Genomic DNA, 21,856 nt, shown 5'->3' with positions numbered 1-21,856 from the left:
TCCTAGCGAACACTAACCCAAAGATGACTTTAAGCAATTTGGGTTTCTGATTCTTCATAACAGTTCATTGATAATTTTGGAAGTAGTGGAAAACTAATTCCTTGGTCATTATAGGGCTAATGCACTTTTGAAAACTTCTATTTTTCAATATTCAGATTTTGTTTGTCCAAACTTGTACACATTTTATAGACGACAAATATTTCTCCACCTTCTGCATTCTTCCTTTCTGAGTAGGTTTGCATGAACCCTGGGTTCTCTTAATGTGCTGTTCTCGACACATTAACCCATACCACATAGAACAAGATATGACAGGTAGACATATTCATACTAGCACATTTACAGCTAGCTTGCCTATCTCCGTATTACAGTCCAGAGCATCCCCTATTATAATTCAACATAAAAGCATCAGACTCAAGGATATTTTCCTTGACTTCCTTTAAGATACTTTAATCTCTGTCTTCTTTGGTTTGCTGCTCCCCAGTACTATATTCTGAAGGTCAATATTTGAGTTCTCTGCAGTGACAGTCGTACACTAAGGAAAGTAGAGAAATATTTTCTCTTATATATCTTATATAAAGATATATTATATAAGATATAAATATTTACCTTTGAATTTAATTTTTCCCTTCCATAATATACTATAGCTACCATTTTTAATCAGCTGCTGAAGATAAACTAGCAATTATAATAATAACATTATTAAAGTTAATGGAGCACTTTCTTTGCTTCCAGTATTTTTTAGTCTTGGAAGACCTCTGTCTTTGAAATAATTAATTATGTTAGTGGTATTTCTGCTGTAGTTAAAGGTCACTCTACAAAACATGTGAAAAAAGTACCCAGGACTGAAGGAAATTATTAGACCTTAAGTCCCTTTGTAAATATTTGCAGCTTACAAAAGCTTGCTCTACCCACAAATACATACACACTATGGGAAATTATTTATTCCAGGAAACTAGTACTGTGCATTTGCAATAGAGATCTCTGAGTATTATTTTAGTTGATTTCTGCAAACATCAAGGGTAAGCGCAGTGTAATACATACTTAAATACAGTACTTAGAGTGGATATAATGAATCTGAAAAATATTTTTGAAAAAATTATTTTCTGAAATATGTTAAACAAAGCTTAAGAGGTAAATAGCAAAAGAAGGATGTTACAGAGTATGAATTCGGCATCAAGTAGCTGATGCAAAACTAATGAGCATATAATCCAATTTTGCAGCTTCTTCATTTTCAATGAAACATTGAAGGAAAACAAATAAAAAAGTATAGTCATTTACCTCACTGAGACAAATTAATTTTTGTAAGCTGTAAAGTACAAAGGATACACATTATAGATGAACTTGATTTGCCCCTTTTTCTTTAAAAAAAACAACCAACCAAAATAAAATGCATTTGAAATTGTAATAAAGAGTTTCAAAAGAAAGCTAGACAGTTTATTGTACTATTTGGTATATCTTAATGTGTTTGCAATTAGTAGTATAATCTGAGATTGCCCAGACACAAACACACGTGCATATACAGTGCACACGCGCAGCGCATCCGAGGATTTCAGATGCATCAGGTCTGCTGTTTTTCAGGTGACACATACATACACCTCAGGGCTGACATCATACCTCAGTTATACCGGAAAAAACGTGTCTCTGCAGACTGTAAATGATCTTACATATCCAGCGAGTCTGGCAGGGCCAGGCCTGAGGGAATATGCTGAACTCTGGTGCATCTGAAAGACATCAAACACACTGGGGATCTGAGGGGTTTGACATACCAGTGCCCAAAAGATGCCATATTCCAAATGGGCTGTGGGACGTCTATAAATGCAGTACGGAAATCCAGAAAACTTCGTATTGGTAGATTTTCAGATAGAAAAAAGAGATACGTCTGGAAAAACCCGGCCACACAATAGCTGTACCAACTGAGATTTTGTTCTATACCATTCTGAAAAGCTCTGTTGTACAATAACTTTCTTGTATTGCAGAGGGAACAGAAAACTCTACCATGCCTCAATTCAATATTCCTTTATAATTTGATTTCTAATTATTTCCCTTGAATTCTGATTAGCTATTTAATGAGGTATGATCTTTGAAAATGTATGATCTACCTTATCTCTATTTTCTGATAATATTACTGATTCAACCTGATTTACCCATTTTTTATTTCTGTATTTTCTGAACTAGATGTTCAATTGTGAACATAATCCAATATTCTGCTAAATTTAATACATAAATTTCATGAAGAGATTTTATCTCTCCTAATAATTTATGAATATGTATTAACAGTATCAAAGACAATCAGTAAATTTAATCAAGCAGCTACCATTATTTCCTAGCTGGGCTTGGGAATTTAAAAAGTAGGTGCTTTACATTTTAATAATATATGATATTAAACTGAGAAAACATTGTTCTAAAAAACTATTTAACTAAAATGGTGAAGATATGTGATATACATGTATATCAACAAATGCATTACTATTTTACTAAAAACAGATGAATATAAAAATAAATATTTTTCTAAGAAAACATCAAACAGGTGTTTCAATCTGCAACATACTCCATATTAAAAGGCAGTAACGAATGATGTCTTAAAAAACAGTGTGGGTATTTTTAAGTGGGACAGCTAACAGAATTCTGGAGTGGGAGGAATATATTTATAACATGCATTTCCATGAAAAGGCAGAGAAATTAGTTTGTCTTTATTATTTGCATTCAGATTCTAAAGGCTATATAATGTACTGATTTCATCAGCTTTGAGTTTGGTAATTTGTCTAGAATTATATGGTCCTTGTCAAATTGTCTTCTGATTCATTCCTATTTAGTAATGTAATTTAATGTGCAGAGTATGAAGAGAAACAGAAATACGACCTAAAGACACGTGATATCCAAAATTTCATACCACAAGATATTTTAGCTATTAGTATCACAGGAAAATAGGTTTGTTTTTTTACGTATTCTGTTTGTGAATTATCAGGAGGCTGCATTTATCCCGTCAATGCTCCGCAAACAGTGCATCTTTGACACAAAACTGCTAGGAACTGGAAAACTCCATAGCACCACCTACTACAGGTAACTGTAGTAAACTACAGTTTACGTGCAGCCTTATAAATGAAAACTTGCAGATAACAAACAGAAAAAAAATGGAAGAAAGCATAGTAAGACCAGGATCGTAAGAGCTTTGTAATTTTAAACATTTCTGTACTGCCGTTTGAACAAAAATTACAGGAAGGACGTAATCAGCATTTATAATGCTCCACTCATCACGCTGCCTCTTTCCCTGCAGGCTGTCAACGACCAGCAGCTCACTGTTTGGAATGAACACCAATGGCTCAGATGAGTATTTCCAGTCTACAAACCATGCAGAGCAAACTTTCCGCAAAATGGAGAATTATCTGCAGCAGAAGCAGCTGTGTGATGTTCTTCTTATAGTTGGAGACCAAAAGATTCCAGCTCACAGGTACATTTTTCAGTATTGTTTACATGGCTTCAAAGCCTGAAAGTTCTGAACGCTAGGTCAATTTATGCCTACCCTGTGTAATTATGAATGCACGGTTACTGTAATTAGGGCATCAACTAGCAATGGAATAAAATGATGTGATCAACGTTTCATATTCGTTATTTCAAATAGAATGAAATTCCAATATGAACCATTGATATTGTCCATCGTCCTTTCTTGCTGCTGTCAAACTACAGCAAGATCAGTGAAGAAAATCTGCCCAAACAAGAACTATGGGAGAAATTTAGATTACTAATTACCCTTTTAACTTTATTGCTCACTGCTATAAAATTTGAATCCTATGCTAATGATAACGTTTCTATTCCACACGCAATTTATTATATGATAATACTGGATTTCATGCTTGCTATTGAAATTATGAAGTAATTTGCAGTCCTAAAATGCTTTTATTTTTCAAGGTTGGTTCTCAGTGCAGTGTCTGATTATTTTGCTGCAATGTTTACTAACGATGTGCGTGAAGCAAAACAAGAGGAGATCAAGATGGAGGGAGTAGACCCTGATGCGCTGAAAGCCTTGGTGCACTATGCCTACACAGGTAATTCTTCCTCCATTACCCACATCATCATTGTAAAGGAAGATAAAATCTATTCAATGCATACATTATTGTCGCTTCTTCCATTTCATACTAGTACATAAATACATGCATACATGATTTAAAACTTTCTCTAGAGAGGATGAATAAATGTTACTGTTTTATATAATAACTTATTCTAGAAGATATGCAGAAAATTTAACACATAAATTCATATTAGACATCTGTCTCTAACTGGATACAAATTATTTCAAGAATTTTAAAGAGAGAAGAACATATTTTGCCTGTTGCCCACCTCATGCAGTGACACAGAAGAGTGTACTATGAGCCTTCCTCTCATGGGTAGCTATAGAGCTAGTCTGCCTGGGTGGCAGTTATTTGGCACACTCGAGGTTCTTGAGTAGGAATAACTGGAGGAAAACAGGAATACGATCATCCCCACAAGCAGAGCAACTTTTACTACAAGAAAGTGCCACCACATTCTGAAAAAGGTTTACTTATGTTCTCTTGAAAAAATTATAGAGATTTTATCTTGATGAAATTAAATATTTTATTTTAATACCAGAACACCATATATATGTTTTTTCCCTAATTCCTTTTCTCCCATTTTCAACACTTACCTCTGTACTGCTGAATCTGAAACGGTTGAACCAAATAGCCAAAAAGACCAAGTCAGAGAACTGTGAAACCCCTTTCTTCTGCTCTATAGTGAACAGTGGAAAATGCTGTAGAACATGACCACTACGTTAGTATATATTACAATTAGAAATATCCAGATCATTCAAACCTATGCAGCTTCTGGAAGTCTGCATATTCTGGTATTTGGCAAGTCTCTCTATGCAGATGACAACCACTCCAGCCAGAAAGGTAAAAGGGAAACCTGTGCAGTTCTGTGACAAAAAAAATGCCCAAGTCTCAAAAGGAGAAGTTACAGTATTTAACTGACCAGAATAACAACTTTCTGAATTTATGAACATTTACTCCTAAACTGATCGAACCCCTCAGCCAACCGCTATTATCAATAGCATTCCCTAGATCATTGTCATCTGATGTCCCGCACAGAACATTGCTTGCTTGTTTGCTTTTGAATGGAATAACACCATTTCAATACTAAGATGGGGAGGTTGGAAGATGTATCACAGGTATCTATTGATATTTTTACAGTACTTTAAAAGGGCTTAAAATAATTAAAAAAACCCAAACAAACAAACACAAAATAAAACAAAGACCCCCATTATATTCACCATATTGGCACTAGCATAAACGTTAGAAACAGGAGACTTCTTCACTTGCTAGGTAAGGCACTTCGTAAATCTGGACTGTTGCATAAAGAGAGAAATCTTGAGAAGGTTAAGCAATCTGCAATCCAGATCAGAAATGTAAGTTTCTATACACAAAATAGACTCTGTTTGTGGGTACAACCAAGGGGGTAAATACAGGGGGCGAGAGGGAACGCTGCATAACGGCTATAATGCAGTGATATTGTGGCACTGAATTAGCATACATTACCCGAGGAAATACATTAGTACAAGCACAAAGAAGCTGGGCGGTGGGCTGCTTATTATCCACATGTATCTCAAAATCATCCCACTTGATTAAATTTCATTTCTCTCAGTTTACTTAATGCAAAACCGTATGAAAGAACATATATAAGACTCCAAAAGCAAATGCCAGACTATGAACTAGTGTTAAGTTTGCTTCTGAAATCAGGATTCACCCTTTGCTTGAGGCTTTATATTGCAGTCTTTATTTACAAGAACATGTACCAGTTTTGCTATATACATTCAGTAACTATTCTGAGTTGTATAGTAAGAATCAAACCCAAACACTGCCCCATTCTGCATCCTGCCAGCCCTTCCTCATTTCTTGCAGAAGTTGGAAGGTCTGTTTAAGTTACAAAGCAAGGGACATCAGAAAGAGATGGGGTTGTGCTAAGGTAAGACTGCTGAAGTCTGCTATGGAAAACTGAATTTTCCTACTGCCTCTGTCATAGGTTTTCATGCGATAATAACCAAGCCTCTAAACTGTGTGCTACTTTTTTCCTAGGTAATGAAATATAAATGTGACTTTCAGAGACGAAGCTATAACTTTCAGAATTGTTTACATGTTCTCCTGAAATAAATCAGAAGTGAACTTTGGACAAGAAACCTCTTACAGTTCTACTCTGATGATAATTTTGACTGTAGTCTCTCAATACCATCCTTCTCCATTTGTCAAATGGAGATGGTGTGTATCATCCTTTCACAGAAGCTGGAAAAGAAATTACTGTTTCTGAGGCAATTGGATGTTGTAATGATAAATTGAAAATGCGGTCATAAAAAACTCCCTACAGTTCTTTTTTTGGAATAGGATTTTAGTGTTGTGTGTCAGCTACGGAATTGAGCCGTCCACTGAAAAACAAGAATGGAAGATCTTATTAAATTAACATCTTTCAGTCTATCTATGAACATAACGGAATTCCCACGTCATGTAATAATTTCCTTAAAAATCTAAATGCAGAAGTAGATGATAGAAGAAATCAGGTTTCCTGCACACACTGCTGGCATTTCCTAGCTTTCGATACTGAAGTTCTTGTGTGCAATATAAACTTATGATATATATATTTTTATGAATTAATACATGAATTTTAGAAAAGGTTTTTCTCTACTCACACCTTGCTTTTTATTTTACTTTTTTTTTTTTCCAGAAAAATCAGATCTAATACCGTTAAAGCTTCAATAAAAACGTTCCAATCATTGTATTCAAAATCTACCAAATCCTTTAAGTCTGTTAAAACATATGTTTAAAGAATCCTTCAGCAAGAAAGGACAATGAATTTGTGAATCATAGGACACTACTTTTCAAAGTTTTTCAGAGGAGGAGAAAAACTGGGGAGTGGGAAGCTTTCAAATAATAAAACCACAAAGAAAATGACTGAAAACTTTTTTGTTCCCCTATATGCAAACTGCACAGGTATTCTAGAGTTAAAGGAAGACACTATAGAAAGCTTGCTAGCTGCGGCTTGTCTTCTCCAGCTATCCCAGGTTATTGAGGTATGCTGCAACTTCCTCATGAAGCAGCTCCATCCTTCCAACTGCCTGGGGATTCGCTCTTTCGGAGATGCTCAGGGCTGCACAGAGCTCCTGAAGGTGGCACATACATACACTATGGTAAGATGAACAACCTAACTGCTTTGCAATTATAATATTAACAGCAAGTGTGAATACTCTCTTGGAAAACGTATGGGCTTTGGTGAAGCAGAGCCAGCTGAGCAGGGCTCTCTCCGTGGCTCTGCCCTTCCTCTGCTGGCAGGGTCAGTTCTGTGAGGTCCCTGGTGCAGGGACATCTCTGCCCAGCTCAGTCTCCAAAGGGAAATTTAAGAACTGTGACTGTTACAGAAGTACTGGAAGGAGAGAAAAGCATGCTTAGAAAAAGAAATATTCAGTTCTATTTTCTCCCATTTCAGAGTTTTGCCTTGTAGAAGGATATACTTATTGAACTTAAATTTGCGGTATGATTGGTACTTATTTCTTCCAAAAAGTGTAATAGGGCCTTAACATGGATAATGTCAAGAGGCAAACAGCAAGAGCCCATTCTTATGCTTTTGATTCAACACAAAGAAAATTCTAAAGCTGATTTTAAGGTGAGACACGCATAAAAAGAGCCAAAATAAAGAAAGTATTGGAAAGATTTGGAATGCTAAAAAGCAGCACATCCCTGACTGGAGCATAATCCTCCTCTGGCTCAAAGCAAGAAATGAATATTCAGAGCGTGGGAAAGAGAGAAGCAAGATAGCTTGCTGTGAAACCAAATCAAGGGATAAATATTCAGGGCAACAAGATGTGCTATAGCAACTTTAAACACAAAAAGAATAGCAACTGCTACAGCTAAATGGATATAAAAAGAACTACTTGTTAGGAGACACATGGCAGCTTTACGTTTGAAATATTAGCGTAGTATGTCAAAACCAGTTTAGAGGTTTCTTAATGCTGAGAGCATTCCAGCAAGAGATTGTACACTTCCACATGCTGAAATAAATGAGAGTGGCATGTGCAGATTGAGGGCACTGGTTGTGCTCCTTCCTGTCACACTAATGAAGGGTTTGTTTAGCAGCAATCTAAATTCCTTTTATATTTTAAGGTTTGAAAAAGGGCATTTAAGATAGCGATTCCCTCAGCTGCTATATAATAGTGTTGTCCTTGCTGCTCCACACCGTTTACTTGGCGAAAATCAGGAATTCCCTTACTCTGTTGTTGCCTCTTTTCTCCCACCAGCCCCAGCACATGGGTATCACCTTTAAGCATTTAAAATTCATGGTCCAGATTTCTGCAAAATTGAAATAAAATCATATGGTTAGACATAGGATTTTATGATGTCGGACAATAAGAGAGCCTTTTCTATGTAGATTTTTTTTAACCATTTGAACCCTCCAGTCTTCCCCAGGAGTTATACTATTTTTTGAAACTGTGTGTCACAGAAATGGCAGTTGCCTCTTTAAGAACACTGTCTAATGTGAAGAATCGTGATGAATCTATGAGACTGAGCAGTATTGTGTATATTGGCTTTACCGTATGTCTTCCTGAAAACAACCAGGAGCATTTCCACCTCTAGAACCACCTCCTGTATCTTGCGTGCAACACAGACCGAGAGTGCTGCCATGAAAGAGGACCTTGCTTGTCATAAAACCACCTACCAAGTTTGCAGCTACTGGCAATTTAGAGACCGAAAAGGAAACCTGTACCCCTTTGAAATAACTTTAAGGGAAATTTGCTTTTAAACCCTTGAAGTGATATTTAAAACTCTGGAGAATAAGAGATCATAACAATGCGTACAAACACAAATGTTGTGGAAGAGGATAAATAAAACATTCTGTTTTGTTTTATGCCAACTTCAACCACCTGAAAAACTGTACCTTAGGGGAAAGACTATAAAGTTGTACTGTGAATATAGAGACCATTCAACTGAGCTAGTAGTATTTAAATATTTTCAGAAGATAATCAGCTATAAACACTACATCCATTCAATAAAACCAGACACAATGGAGACCTTTCCCTTCGATTACTTTAGCCACTGATGCAAAGTATTAACAGTTTCCTGCCCGGTATCTTTTTGTGCAGATAGAGCTTGTTCTGATAAACATCTTGTGCTATATTTGTAACTAAATGTGGACTGGCCTTCCTGTTCCTATTCTCTGAATGTCAAAAAATATTAAAGCAGGATATGCATAACAGAGCAAAGTTAACATCTCCTTTAATCACTGATACTTCTATATTTGCATCCTTGGTACTCTTTTCAAGAGAGTTACAGAAAGCTAAGAAACTACTGAAAACGAACAATACAAATATCAGTTACTAAAATTTCTTCATCTGCCCTATTTCAGTCTGGTTCCCAAATAAGATATATTACTTCCAGGTACAAAAATGGAAATTAGTATTTCAAATGCAGACATGAATTCCTACATGCATTTCTTTGCAAGTAATGTGAAAACCCCATCTCTCTTAACAAAATTTTTTTCCTTTGGAATTAGCACAAGCAAATATACTTAATGTATGTTTATATCAACTCTAATATTGTTGTAACTGGACTGTACAATATATTATTTTTATGAAAAATAATCCTTTGAAAAATTCTAGAGATTTAATATTCATGGCCATTTCTGGAGCCGGTGAGTTTAATCACAGCAATAGCTTAAAGACTGAGACCCCTTTGTTGGGACCTGTCCAATTTTCTAGTACCCAAAAAGTACTGTTAGAAAAATGAGTTTAATTTCCTCTGCTATATTTTCTGCTACTAAGAGCAGAGACATACAGTCAACGCCTGGCACAGCTCATTGCAAAAGGATTGGAAGGTTTCAATGGAATTTGCTTAAAACTTTTGAATCTGATTGTAACAGAAGTTACACAGTTTATTTGAATGCCCACTTGGCTTTCTTCAGATACACATTATATCTTCAGATTGTGTTTCTATTAAGCTGCAGTGTTAAGATCACATTGATGGGCAAAACTCAGTGACAAATCCCTAAGACAGGACATACCGACAAGAAGCCTGACAAACACATCTGTAAGCACGGTAGCGTGAAGATGAGTATTATTCTTCAGTTCTGCAAGAGTAAGGCAGCAAAGAGCAACACAAATCTCCTTTAAATGGTAGAAGGACATTCAGTCGTCTTTAGAATATATATTGCATTTCTCTATACCCTAGAACAGAGCAGGAATGAAATATATGCAAAGCCTCCATTATCTAAGAAAATGTTATTTCAAGGTGTGAAAATCATCGGTGCATTGATATCTTTTTTTTCTTTTTAGGAACACTTCACAGAAGTAATAAAAAACCAGGAGTTTCTTTTGCTCCCTGCTAATGAAATTGCAAAGCTCTTGTCTAGCGATGACATCAATGTTCCAGACGAAGAAGCAATATTCCAGGCATTAATGATGTGGGTGAGGCATGATTTGCAAAACCGGCAACGAGACCTAGGAATGCTTCTTTCTTATATTAGACTGCCTCTACTTCCACCCCAGGTATGAATGTGAAGGGCTAACAGGGAACTTTACTAGCAACTGAAATGCTTGCCTCAAGCATCATTTAGAGAAAAGAATTCTGCGGAAAGGTTCTGGTTTTGGCTGGGGGTTTTTGGTGGATTTATTTTTTCTCCTTTTTTTTTTTTTTTAACTGTATAGTAGATATGTTTATTATTTGTAAACAGAGATGAAAAAAAATATCCCACAATGCCCATGTAATTACTAGGCTCCAAATTATCTCTATAAATATGGCAGTCAAGCGGTATTACAAAAGTACATTGTTTCTTTATTGGTGAAACAGTAGTAGCTTTCCTCTAATAAGAGAGAAACTTAGATACCCTACAAAGATATTTATTTAGATTTACCAAACTGTAGGACAGATAAGGCACAATACTTATTTCTTTATTGCCATAAAAAGTAGACAAAACCAAAAGGGTCTAGATTATTGCTGCCTATTCTGACCATTGACGTTACTTGTCGTTTAAGACTGAAAGAGTCACTTCATCGAATAAGTTCCAGAGATGGACATACTGTTTTATAGTAAGCTGACACTGCTGTATCTGTGTCATAGAAGTATCTGTATATCTCATCTGAAAAGCTTACAGGGATATCGGAACTGTCAGGACACTACAGCAACTTTATGGATCTCCATGATTGGAGCTGCAAATATTAAACTTTGGATTAAGTATCAAAATACCATATACATTTCATTTAAAAATATTTACTATATTTAAAATATATTTAATATATTCTAATACTCATAGAGACGTCAAGTACTATATGTTAGATTTGTTTATACTCACATCAAAAGGAGTTTTGCATTCAGAGGGTGCGGTACTACATTCACAATTTTAACTTTCTCTAAAGGTTAAAATAAAGTTTTCAGAAAAAATAAAGCAAAGATGACATAATATAAAGGTAGGACAAAAAGTCTTTAAGTGTTTTGCTTCCACTTAAAGTAGAGTTTCCAGCAAACCCTGAGCGAGTAGTGAACTGAAAATGAGTGTTTGTAGCAACAAATTACTAAAGTACATACAATTTTGATGATTTAGATATATGCAAGTCCCTCACTTTTCATTTCTTAGCTACTAGCCGATCTAGAAAATAGTCCCATGTTTGCAGACGACCTAGAGTGTCAGAAACTTCTTATGGAGGCTATGAAGTACCATCTTCTACCAGAAAGACGGTCCATGATGCAGAGTCCTCGAACTAAACCTAGAAAATCTACAGTGGGCGCACTTTATGCTGTAGGAGGTATGGATGCCACTAAAGGTAAGTTCAGAAATTAATTTAATTCTATTAATTAATTGTATTCCAGACACCCTGAGAATATATGCCAATCATCTGAAGATTTCTATTAGGAAAAGAGCAATTTAGCGATGAAAAAGAGGAAAAAAAAAATAAATCACAGAGCAGAATCCTATGTGTTAGATGTTCTTTCTTATTGCGAGAATCATATGTTCGTAAATGATATACATACAGCTTGGAGTGCCGACTACAGAAGTTTGATTCAGATGGTGATTTTAAAACTAAGTTTTGCAAGAATTTGTGTATATAGTTTGACTTTACAAATCAGAAGAAAAAATTAATATTCTAAATACTTCAAGATTAATTTAATGTTGTTTTCGAACCCTGTGCTCCATTTTTTGACAAAAGTTAGAAGGCTGGAAAAATTTTTAAAGAAGAGGAAAATAAAACCAAAAAGCATTACTAAACTATAGAGAACTCTTAGCTAAAGCTTATCAATTCTTATTATAAAATTTCAGATGGAAAGATTTGTACTTTACCATGAGTGCAACAGTAAGTGCAGCTTTTTTTCAGGACTTCATACACAGGCTTTTTTGCAGGTTTGTAGTTGAAAGTTAAATGTTATAAATGTATTCCAGTTTTTATTATTTGATTTTTCACAACTGCAATCAGCTTACAGCTTTTCACATTACACTATTCTCTTTAGTAGGCAGTATATTAAATAATTTTCTACAGGAACCTTAACTTCAAACCCACAGCTTGGAGCCAAAGAACTATAATTAAAGCCTAGCGACTTGCTGAACAGTAGAACTTTTAGCTGTGTGAGTTCACTTTTAACAGAATCACAAAGAAGCTAATCCATTTCATGGTTTGCAAAAAGTTGCTGATGACCGAGTTTTCCTATATGAGAGATCTTGCAGTGCTACCTTACTATCTCTATGCAATCAAATCAAGTGCAAAATACACATTCATCACCATCGCAACATGAAAACACTCATTCTTAGGACAACTTAGCAAAATGAAGTTAAACTGTAGCAATTAGTATAGTTTCATTAGCGTTACTGATAATTTAGGAATTATATAAAACAACCAAGAATTCAAGGTGGTTTTTAAACTAACTTCCATGAAACTAAGAATAAATTTTCTAATAGTTTTTTCTCAGTAAAAGTTATTCAAAGAAAGGGCTATTTCAGTCAACATCTGCACTTCCTGTTGGTGCCTCTTTTACTTATTACTTTGGAATAAAGCCAATTGTTTGAACTTTTGCCTTTTGATGGTTAAGAAGAACAGCACTTCCTCTCCTCCCTGCTGTCCTCTACAGCTCTGACTCATACTTTGAGCCTGTGCTGGATTGTAAAATAAAGGAAACGGCACCTAAGAGACTACGTTGCACTGGAAGAACAGCTCTGAGAAGGAGTAACTACCACCTCTGGCAATAATATGCTTTCTGTGATAAAGAAAACTCTCAGGGAATGCCAGGTTTGGCTTTGTGCTTATCTCAGGTGGTATATCAAGTCAAATCTCAACTTCAAATGTTCAGAAGATCAAAGAGCTACTTTTGGGCTGGTATTTTGAAAAACGTGAGTGTGCCTAAACCACACTAACTTTCAAAACCTACCTTCCAGCCTCTGTAAAAATTACAGCCTACAGGGTATGTATGAACACACTGTACACCTTAATGTATTTTTCCTGTTTTTTAGCTAGCGTGAGATACTTCTTTTGAAACTGAGAACTTCGGGGCACTCACATATTAGCATAGAATAAATGAGAAGAAATCAAAGCAAAGAAGAGCAAACAGGCTAATAAAATGGAAAGAACAGTCAAAGAAATCTAGTTGCTCAGAGTAAAAGAAGACAGGAAAGGGGAAAAAGTAGAATTTCTTTTTTTTATTGCAGATGGATCTGGTAGTTTCTTTCCTGGTCTATGCATCTGGAAAAGCATGTAGAGAAGAGAAAAGATATCATGAGATAAGCTCTTATTTCACTAAATTTACCGAGTATAGTAGATGATCTCTAGCAAATCTCTAAACCAAATGCTGTTTTTCTTTTCTGCTTTATCGCGTGGTCGTTTTGCTGTTGTAAATCATTCCTTAGCCACTAACTGTCTATTGTAATTCTCAAAATACTATTTCTCTAGCTTCAAATCCCAGTCAAAGAACAGTCAGGAAATCAGCTCTGTTTTTCTCATCTGGTTGCCTTCAGTTGAGCTGAAGCTGAGCTCCAGGGTGCACTCTATGTGCAACTGGCAATTGTCTCTTCTACCTTGGTCGTTACTCAGCCTTCCCCCCAGTGTGCTGCATCAGGTCTCAAAAGAGCAATTACGGCTGCTGAGTGACTGACAGGAGCCAGTGCATGGGAAAGTGTCAGTTTTGAACGGCAGAGAGCTAGGGCCTTATGAATAGTTGCAGTAAAAACATTACTAGAAGTTCCGTGACCTGAAAAAATTGAAATTACAGCTTATATATTATAGCAGACAAGCAGTTATTGCAAGGCTGCTGCAAAGGCGAACCTCAGGGAAGCTACCTGCGGGAACCAAGTGTGTACCTACACACAACTCAGTCTTCTGCCTGTCTCCATCATAAAAAGGAAAATATCCAAACTATTCATGAAGATGCATGCCCAAATCCTAAGACAGACACTTGGATACGTTTTCCAGTTTTGATATCACTAATGGTTTAAGCAGAAACATGGTTAAAGAGTATATAGTTGTGATGTACCATGTTTATAAGAAGTACAAAAAAAGAAAAACCAAACCACAAAATACCTACCCTTATGGTATTTAAATAAGTAACAGATTTAACCTCTCTCCAAAATGTTCAATATGAAAAAAATTTGTGGCATTTAATTCTGCGTTTTCTTGCCCCCAGTTTATTTGCATGGATTTGACAATCATATATGCATGCAATTAATGCAGCTTTCTCACCAGGTGCAAATTTTGTAACTGAAATTCTCAAAGAGCCACAGTAAATTCCACACACAGAATTTCAATGTTTTAGAATTTAATAATATTTTGGTTTGGTACTGACTACTGACTGCTGGGTACTCATCCGTTCATGGCTATCTCACAATACTTACGTTTTTAACAGGTACCACCACAATTGAAAAATATGACCTTAGGACTAACAGTTGGATACAAATTTGTACTATGAATGGTAGACGATTACAGTTTGGAGTTGCAGTAATTGACAACAAGCTCTATATTGTGGGAGGAAGAGATGGTCTGAAAACTTCTAACATTGTTGAATGTTTCAACCCTATCACCAAAGTTTGGACTATAATGCCTCCTATGTCAACACACAGACATGGCCTAGGTAAGAGGTGCTCTTTCTTTGTAAATACCTTGCATCACATACAAATGAATTTTGATTGATGCAAACACTGTTGACATAAATTTTAAAGCTTTTAATAACATAGCAATATTTGTAGAAGATATTTTTCAAAGAGAGAGTTGCCTATTGCCATAATTTTGTGACATTCACAGTGAAGAAATAATATGAATGTGAAATCTAGAATTTATTTCTGGACCTATAAAAAAAAATTTATAATTGAGGACACTGTCAGGGAGGGAATATGGTGATTTCTGAATGATTTATAGATCACAGTTCTTGTGAAAAAGCTGGCTTCTCTTTAAGTTTACAGAAACAGGTATTGCTTGAAATCATTGATAAGTTAAAATGGCATAGAATATTTTTATTTAAACGAATAATAGAAAAATATTGATCCAGAATTATTTGGTAAACCTTTGTGGCCTGTATGACCGCTTCCACCTCTCGGTGGAGAACATATAGTGTAAGGTTCTTACTGGCTAGTCTGTCAAATTTATAAAAGCAAATACTAGTAGGTAGCAAAGGGAAAGAAGACAAAAATAGATTAAATGATTCTCAATGAAGTCTTTATGATTACCAACTGCCGGGGCATAATTCTGCCCAACAAGTAGGACACAGCGGTAAATTTGAGTACCCAAATCAGCCTGGTTTGCAAAGCTGCCTTACACTTACAGCTCCTATTAGTTTCAGTGTGATTTTGGGGGGAGTTAGCACTTTTGAAAAAAATCAGGCCGTGTGTATTTAGGCCTGAAAAGACAGATTGAGAAAACTTTTAAGCAGTCAGATTCAAACATTTTGCCTTACCTAACAAAGGAAGCAAAGAGCAGCAGCAGCTGCCCAAAGCGGAGGCACCGAAGGCCTTCTCTCTGGAGAAGGACGACCGCGCAGGATATGTCCACACTGAGCTTTGCAGAGACAGCCAAGTTCGCTCTCCTGTGCCCCAAGGACAACAGATCCAGGCCAGCTCTTATCCAAAAGTGCGTTCCCCTTACAGGCATTAAAATGTTATGGTACTTCAGCTAGTAAGGACAGCCAGCTGCACACCCACTCAGGCTTCATGCTAGCAGGAGCACAGAGCTTCAGCGGGCTCAGAAGAAGGATAGGTGGCTGGTTTGGGCATATTTTTCATTGCCTGGCTCAACCTTTACCTTTCTTTAAAAGAACAGCATTGTTTCTCAATTAGGGGCTCAAATTTGTCTCAACAAGGTCAACAGAAGTGGAAGAGATAATAGTCCAAGAAGAGTACATCAGAACTAAAGCAGCTTTCCTCTAATCTTTTGGCAAAAGATAATGCTTATTAGAAAAAGCATATGAAGTATTTTGTTTATCTTTGTTCGTTCTACCAAATGACAAGGCAGCTTTTAGATAGTTTAATACCAGCTGAAATTGCTTATCTGCATTCAGGGAATTAAAGTATGAAGTTAAATACAGTATTGGTCACTGAACTTATTAGATGCTCTAATTTGTTCCTAATTTTATCTTATAAGGAGTAGCAATGCTTGAAGGACCAATGTATGCTGTTGGTGGCCATGATGGATGGAGTTACCTTAATACTGTAGAAAGATGGGACCCGCAAGCACGGCAATGGAATTACGTTGCTAGCATGTCAACCCCTAGAAGCACCGTAGGGGTTGCAGCATTAAATAGCAAGTATGTCAATAGGAAAAACTCTTTGGTTTTTCATTTGCTTCCTCCCTTGGAAATACAGTTTCTTAAATTTTCTTTTCAATCTTACAGTAATTAATCACCTCAAGAAAACAAAAAGAAAATATAATGCACAAAAATAAGAAAGGAAACCTTCTCCTCTGTTGTATGGTAAATGGTTTTCAAACTTGCAGTCATGTTTTAAACATATTTCAGCCTTTTCAAGTTACAGCAATTTGAAAACGTTATTACATGCATATCAGAATTTTGCCTGGAATATAACTTATGGGAATATAAGATCAGCTACTTTAAAAAACTATTCCGAGTTTATGTTTACATTTTAAAATTACTACATCTAAGGAAGCATCATTTGAAAGAACGTGTACAGAAACAGTCATTCATCTGTCTTTTTACATCTCCTGCATGCATCTACAATTTTAAAATACATTTCACAATCAAGAATAATTTTTAAAAGGTTAAAGGTATATGGTGTGTTGAATGAAAGAAAGACAAGTTTAATAATTAGGTATGGAATAAACAGCCTTCTGTAAGTCTTATCCTACCCAAATTTATTCTGTCCTTCATCTATTGCTTAAATACACTGAGGTTCATGTGTTCACTGTACATTGGTTTTCCCAACAAGGTTTTAGAAACTTATTTAAACATGCTCCTAAGACACTAAAGCCACTCAAGCACTTTTACATGGGAACAGACACATGCATAAATCTACTGTGTAACCTGTAGTGAACAGCGTGTTACACCTCCTTGTACGTTGGAAACTGTGGCTTAAGCCAGCCTTCGTTCTAATTTAAATCTGTGAAAAGCTCTTAGCAATGACAGTTTGTAGGGGCCGGGAGTATTACAGTGGCAGGCAGACAACTGCATTTATCCTGAAACTTTATCACCGGCTTCCCTCTTGACTTCTTAAATTCCAGAGGAAGAGAAAGATAAAGAGCAGAAACAAAGATGTCAGCAAACAGGTATTTGCCAACGCAAAACTTCTTCACACACAAGTCAGGGTTTTGCATTCAAACATGACATGATTTTAATCACTAAGTCAAAAGTCCAAGAGAGGCAGAACTGCCCGTTTAAGTCCCTGTTGTATCTCAGAGGAAATGTTCTCAGCATGAACTTCACCAGAAACTCCTGTTGGTACCTTCCACAGCAACATGCAGGAAACCACTTTGTCAAAGAGGAAATCCAGCCTGATCCTGACTCTGTTCTCAATCACTCCTGATACAAGCTGTCTCCAGCCTGGCTTAAATCACGTCTGTTAGTCTAGTGATGTAATTTCTGGCATACCAGGGGAAGCTGAGATCAAATGTCCATCATTCAGTGCTACTGCTGCGGTCTAACCAAGCAGAATGCTTCTCCTTTTCCTGTTTTCCTAAGTCACACCATATTTTTTTTCTATTCAACCTCACCAGAAAAGACTTTAAGTTCTGTGGAGCAACACTTTTTGACCAATAAATGGTCTATTGAAAACATCGATCAATAATGGTATACTTGTTCTTTTCCTTAGAGAATGGGAAACACTACCATGTTTCTAGACACGTTTTGGAAAACAAAAAAATCCCAACCAATCTGTTTGTATATACAGTGATTTCCTCTCTCTGTGAAAGCTGTGTAAACAAGTAGTCTGTATCTAATGGCATGATGTGAAAAGAAAACAAATCAAATCCTCAAGTTTTTTATGGGTCGAGCAACAAACTGCACAACCGACCTCAAGTCTGTCTTCCATTCACAAACATTAGAAGGGAGCGCTAGAAATTTTGTATTATTCTAACAGTGGTCAAGAATTTTTTAGTTAAATTATACATCAGAGTGGTCTAAAAATTTTTCCAGTCACTGGAGAAAAACAGGGACTTCTCAAGCAAAATTCAACTGATCTGTTTTAGGTGACTTACTCTGGATAAGTCCACGCATTGCCGAGGTCTCTAATTAGTTGCAGTATGTAAATTCAGTTTCGTGGCAGTAAGTAATAGCTGAAAGGGACCTGAACAGATGGTACATTCAACATCTAAACGCATCTGCTATTATATCCACTATGCCTACTATCATAGCCTAGCAGCATCCAAGTTAGCTTGAAATACAAAAGAACTTCAGGCTTTGTACAATTCATTGACAAAAAGCCACCCCCCCCCTCCCCCCCCGCTTCTTAATGTGGATTTCCACCATTTATTCTTACACATCTCAACATCAGCTGGTTTAAATCTCCACTTGTTTGTCAAGTGCCTTTAGGCTGCACAGACAAGATGACATACCTGAATGGTAACTTCTGTCCAGCAGGTTTTCTTAAATACAACCATTGAGGAAAATATATTTATTATCTTTTTTGACATATGCTTTTGATATATAATGATATTATTGAAGTTCTTTTACATATTAACCATATAGGAAAAATGTTTCATGTAATACTAAGGTGTCAAATACTCCATAAGCCTGTCATAGGGAATACTACCCATATGTTTCAAACATACATAGCATCTTTCCATCAAATTCAATCTATAGCTCACATTTCAAGAAGCTGACATGCATTTTTAAGATTAATTTTCATATGTGTCTGCTTGAAAATTTACATTGCAAATGAAGAATGTAACTTCCTTTGTGTACCATGCAAAACCCTTTGTGCAAAGAAAGTTCCAGAGCGTAGCTGTCAGCTAGCAAATAATGGGCATTACGATAATTTTACAGTGGTCTGAATGAAGTTAACCAAATAAAGTTCCTATTAAAATGAGAGACTAAAGACTGAAATTGTTTGCCTTCTTGTGGGTGATTATCCCAGACTGTATGCTGTTGGTGGACGAGATGGGAGCTCCTGCTTAAAATCAATGGAATGTTTTGATCCGCACACAAACAAGTGGAGTATATGCGCTTCGATGTCCAAGAGAAGAGGGGGCGTTGGTGTCGCAACCTACAATGGATTTTTATATGCTGTGGGAGGTCACGATGCACCTGCTTCCAACCACTGCTCTCGACTTTCCGACTGTGTAGAAAGGTAAGGATTTTTTTTTTTTTTTTTTTTTTACATTCCAGGAAGGAAATACAAAATAATTTGTATCAGCAATGGAAATTTCTTCACAATTGGAATGTTATGTTTGTAAAACATATTATGCTTTTTAAAACAACATTTTGAGCAGAATAACTGATTTCCAATGCTCTTGTGATAACAAAATAATTAACCCTCAGAAGCAAATTCCTCACAGCTCTCCCTTTTATTTGAGCTGCCCAGGAGCCAGGTAAAGACTCCTTAACAAGCAAGACAAATTCAGCATGTGACCTTTCTATTTCTCAAGTGCCAAAACCCAGGTTTTGTAGGAACTATTGTAGGAACTAAATACTTTTTAGTTGTGTCTTCCTCCAATAATTTGACTGATATTGACCAAAAGGTTAAAAATATAATAAATATCACATACTCAAACAAGCAGTATTCACTACACAGGTATATTCTGATGGAAGAGACTGATAGAAGGACCCTTGTTTCTGTAAGAAATCAGTCTAAAACTTATGCTAAGGGTCTGATTTAGCAAGCAAAAAAAAAGTAAACATGGTCAAACAAACTACTTCAGCTTGAATTCACAGTTTAAAATTAAATTATAATACAATAACATAAAATTATTACATTGGCTTAATTATTTTGGTAGCACAGAGCTGCAAGCAGCGAAATCCTGGCTTGATATCCATTTCTCAAATTACCTTTTAAAATGAAAATACCGTTTAACTGATCCTTATTTAACCTCATTTTTGTATTCTCCACTGATGATCACAGTTCTTAAGAAAATGCAAATGCTGGACACTTCTTTTTCAGAAACAGAAGTATTGTGTGTCAAAAGTTGCTTTGCCACTGTGGTGGCATGTGGCACAATGTAGGAGGACAAGAAATCACTTGAGCTCTGGGTGAGCAGGGAACATAATGAGTGAGGACAACTCCTCTGGCTGTTTAATGGACCGTGGGTATCCATTGACTCTCTTGTGTCATTTGGGGATAAAAAGGAAAAGGGAGCAAGTATTCAACTCCCTGGTGTGAATAACAACGGCTAGGGTTTGCTCTCACTTAGACAGTATAAGGCTGGATCTACCCTGGAATTCACTTGAATTTATGTTGGAAATCGACTGAGTACGTATTGGAAATAAAATCAACACTGATGTAAAATATTGCCATGCATTCTGTGTTACAAACTTTTATAAATTATATGAGATATTTAACTTCTTTTACAGTGGAATGTTCTGAAAACATTACTTCTGACAAGAAGGAGGAAAAAAAAAAATCTTTAAGGAGAAAGAAAAAAGAATATATTGAAATTAACTTCGCTGAGTCAGCTGATGGCCATGCTATCATTCCCTCAGGCCTCATTTGTGTATAAAATGTAATGATTGTTTAATCTGATAGAAATGGAGAGACCACTCAAAAAGGGAAAATATGGGCATTTTTCATGTGCTTGAAGATCCCTCTAGTGGCTAAATTAAATATTTAAGCACGTTACTCATAATTCTCTGTACTAGTTCATGGTGTAAGCCAGTTACAATACAGGAGAAATAAGCAAATATCAGTAATTTAAATTTGAAATGTCTTTCTACAATGTATTTTTCTAAATTTGATCATAAAACATCCTAGGTATGATCCAAAAACAGATGCTTGGACAACAGTGGCCCCCCTGAGTGTACCTCGGGATGCTGTTGGAATTTGTCCTCTGGGAGACAGATTATATGCTGTTGGCGGCTATGATGGCCATACGTACCTGGACACCGTGGAGTCCTACGATGCTCAAAATAACGAGTGGACAGAGGTAACAGGAAGAATTGCCTAATAAATAATAGGAATTCTTCCTACAGATAGGAAGAATTCTGTCTGAATAACGGACAAACCAAAAAAGTTTGTGTTGCCAAATTATCACTGGTTTTGGGAAAACTGATATATTAGGATACAGTAATACTGGAGCTTGTATAAAATATTGGTCGCCTCTCCTGTGAAATAACCGTATAAAATTTTTCAGGCTAAAGGGCAGAGGCAGCACATGGGCAAGTGAACCAGGTTGCCCAAAGCATTTTGTGCTTGAAGTGCCGCACCGTACCGTTGTTAGAGCTGGCAAGTGCTTACCAGC

The 21,856-nt window shown here is 36.2% G+C and overlaps 1 protein-coding gene across 1 annotated transcript in view; it reads left to right on the top strand.

Annotated features, from left to right (window-relative positions):
* Nucleotides 1-21,856, top strand: part of KLHL4 (kelch like family member 4) — a 45,136-nt gene that overhangs the window by 21,222 nt on the left and 2,058 nt on the right. Inside the window, exons 2-10 of the mRNA XM_049828060.1 lie at nucleotides 3,275-3,448; nucleotides 3,907-4,043; nucleotides 6,993-7,189; nucleotides 10,325-10,537; nucleotides 11,623-11,809; nucleotides 14,871-15,095; nucleotides 16,598-16,760; nucleotides 19,540-19,752; nucleotides 21,370-21,541. Coding sequence (XP_049684017.1) covers nucleotides 3,275-3,448; nucleotides 3,907-4,043; nucleotides 6,993-7,189; nucleotides 10,325-10,537; nucleotides 11,623-11,809; nucleotides 14,871-15,095; nucleotides 16,598-16,760; nucleotides 19,540-19,752; nucleotides 21,370-21,541 — 1,681 coding nt within the window. The remainder of the gene's footprint in view (nucleotides 1-3,274; nucleotides 3,449-3,906; nucleotides 4,044-6,992; nucleotides 7,190-10,324; nucleotides 10,538-11,622; nucleotides 11,810-14,870; nucleotides 15,096-16,597; nucleotides 16,761-19,539; nucleotides 19,753-21,369; nucleotides 21,542-21,856) is intronic.

The sequence above is a fragment of the Accipiter gentilis genome, chromosome 24 (genome assembly GCF_929443795.1).
Source record: "Accipiter gentilis chromosome 24, bAccGen1.1, whole genome shotgun sequence".
NCBI lineage: Eukaryota > Metazoa > Chordata > Aves > Accipitriformes > Accipitridae > Astur > Astur gentilis.
This window is presented reverse-complemented; position numbering and strand designations above follow the sequence as displayed.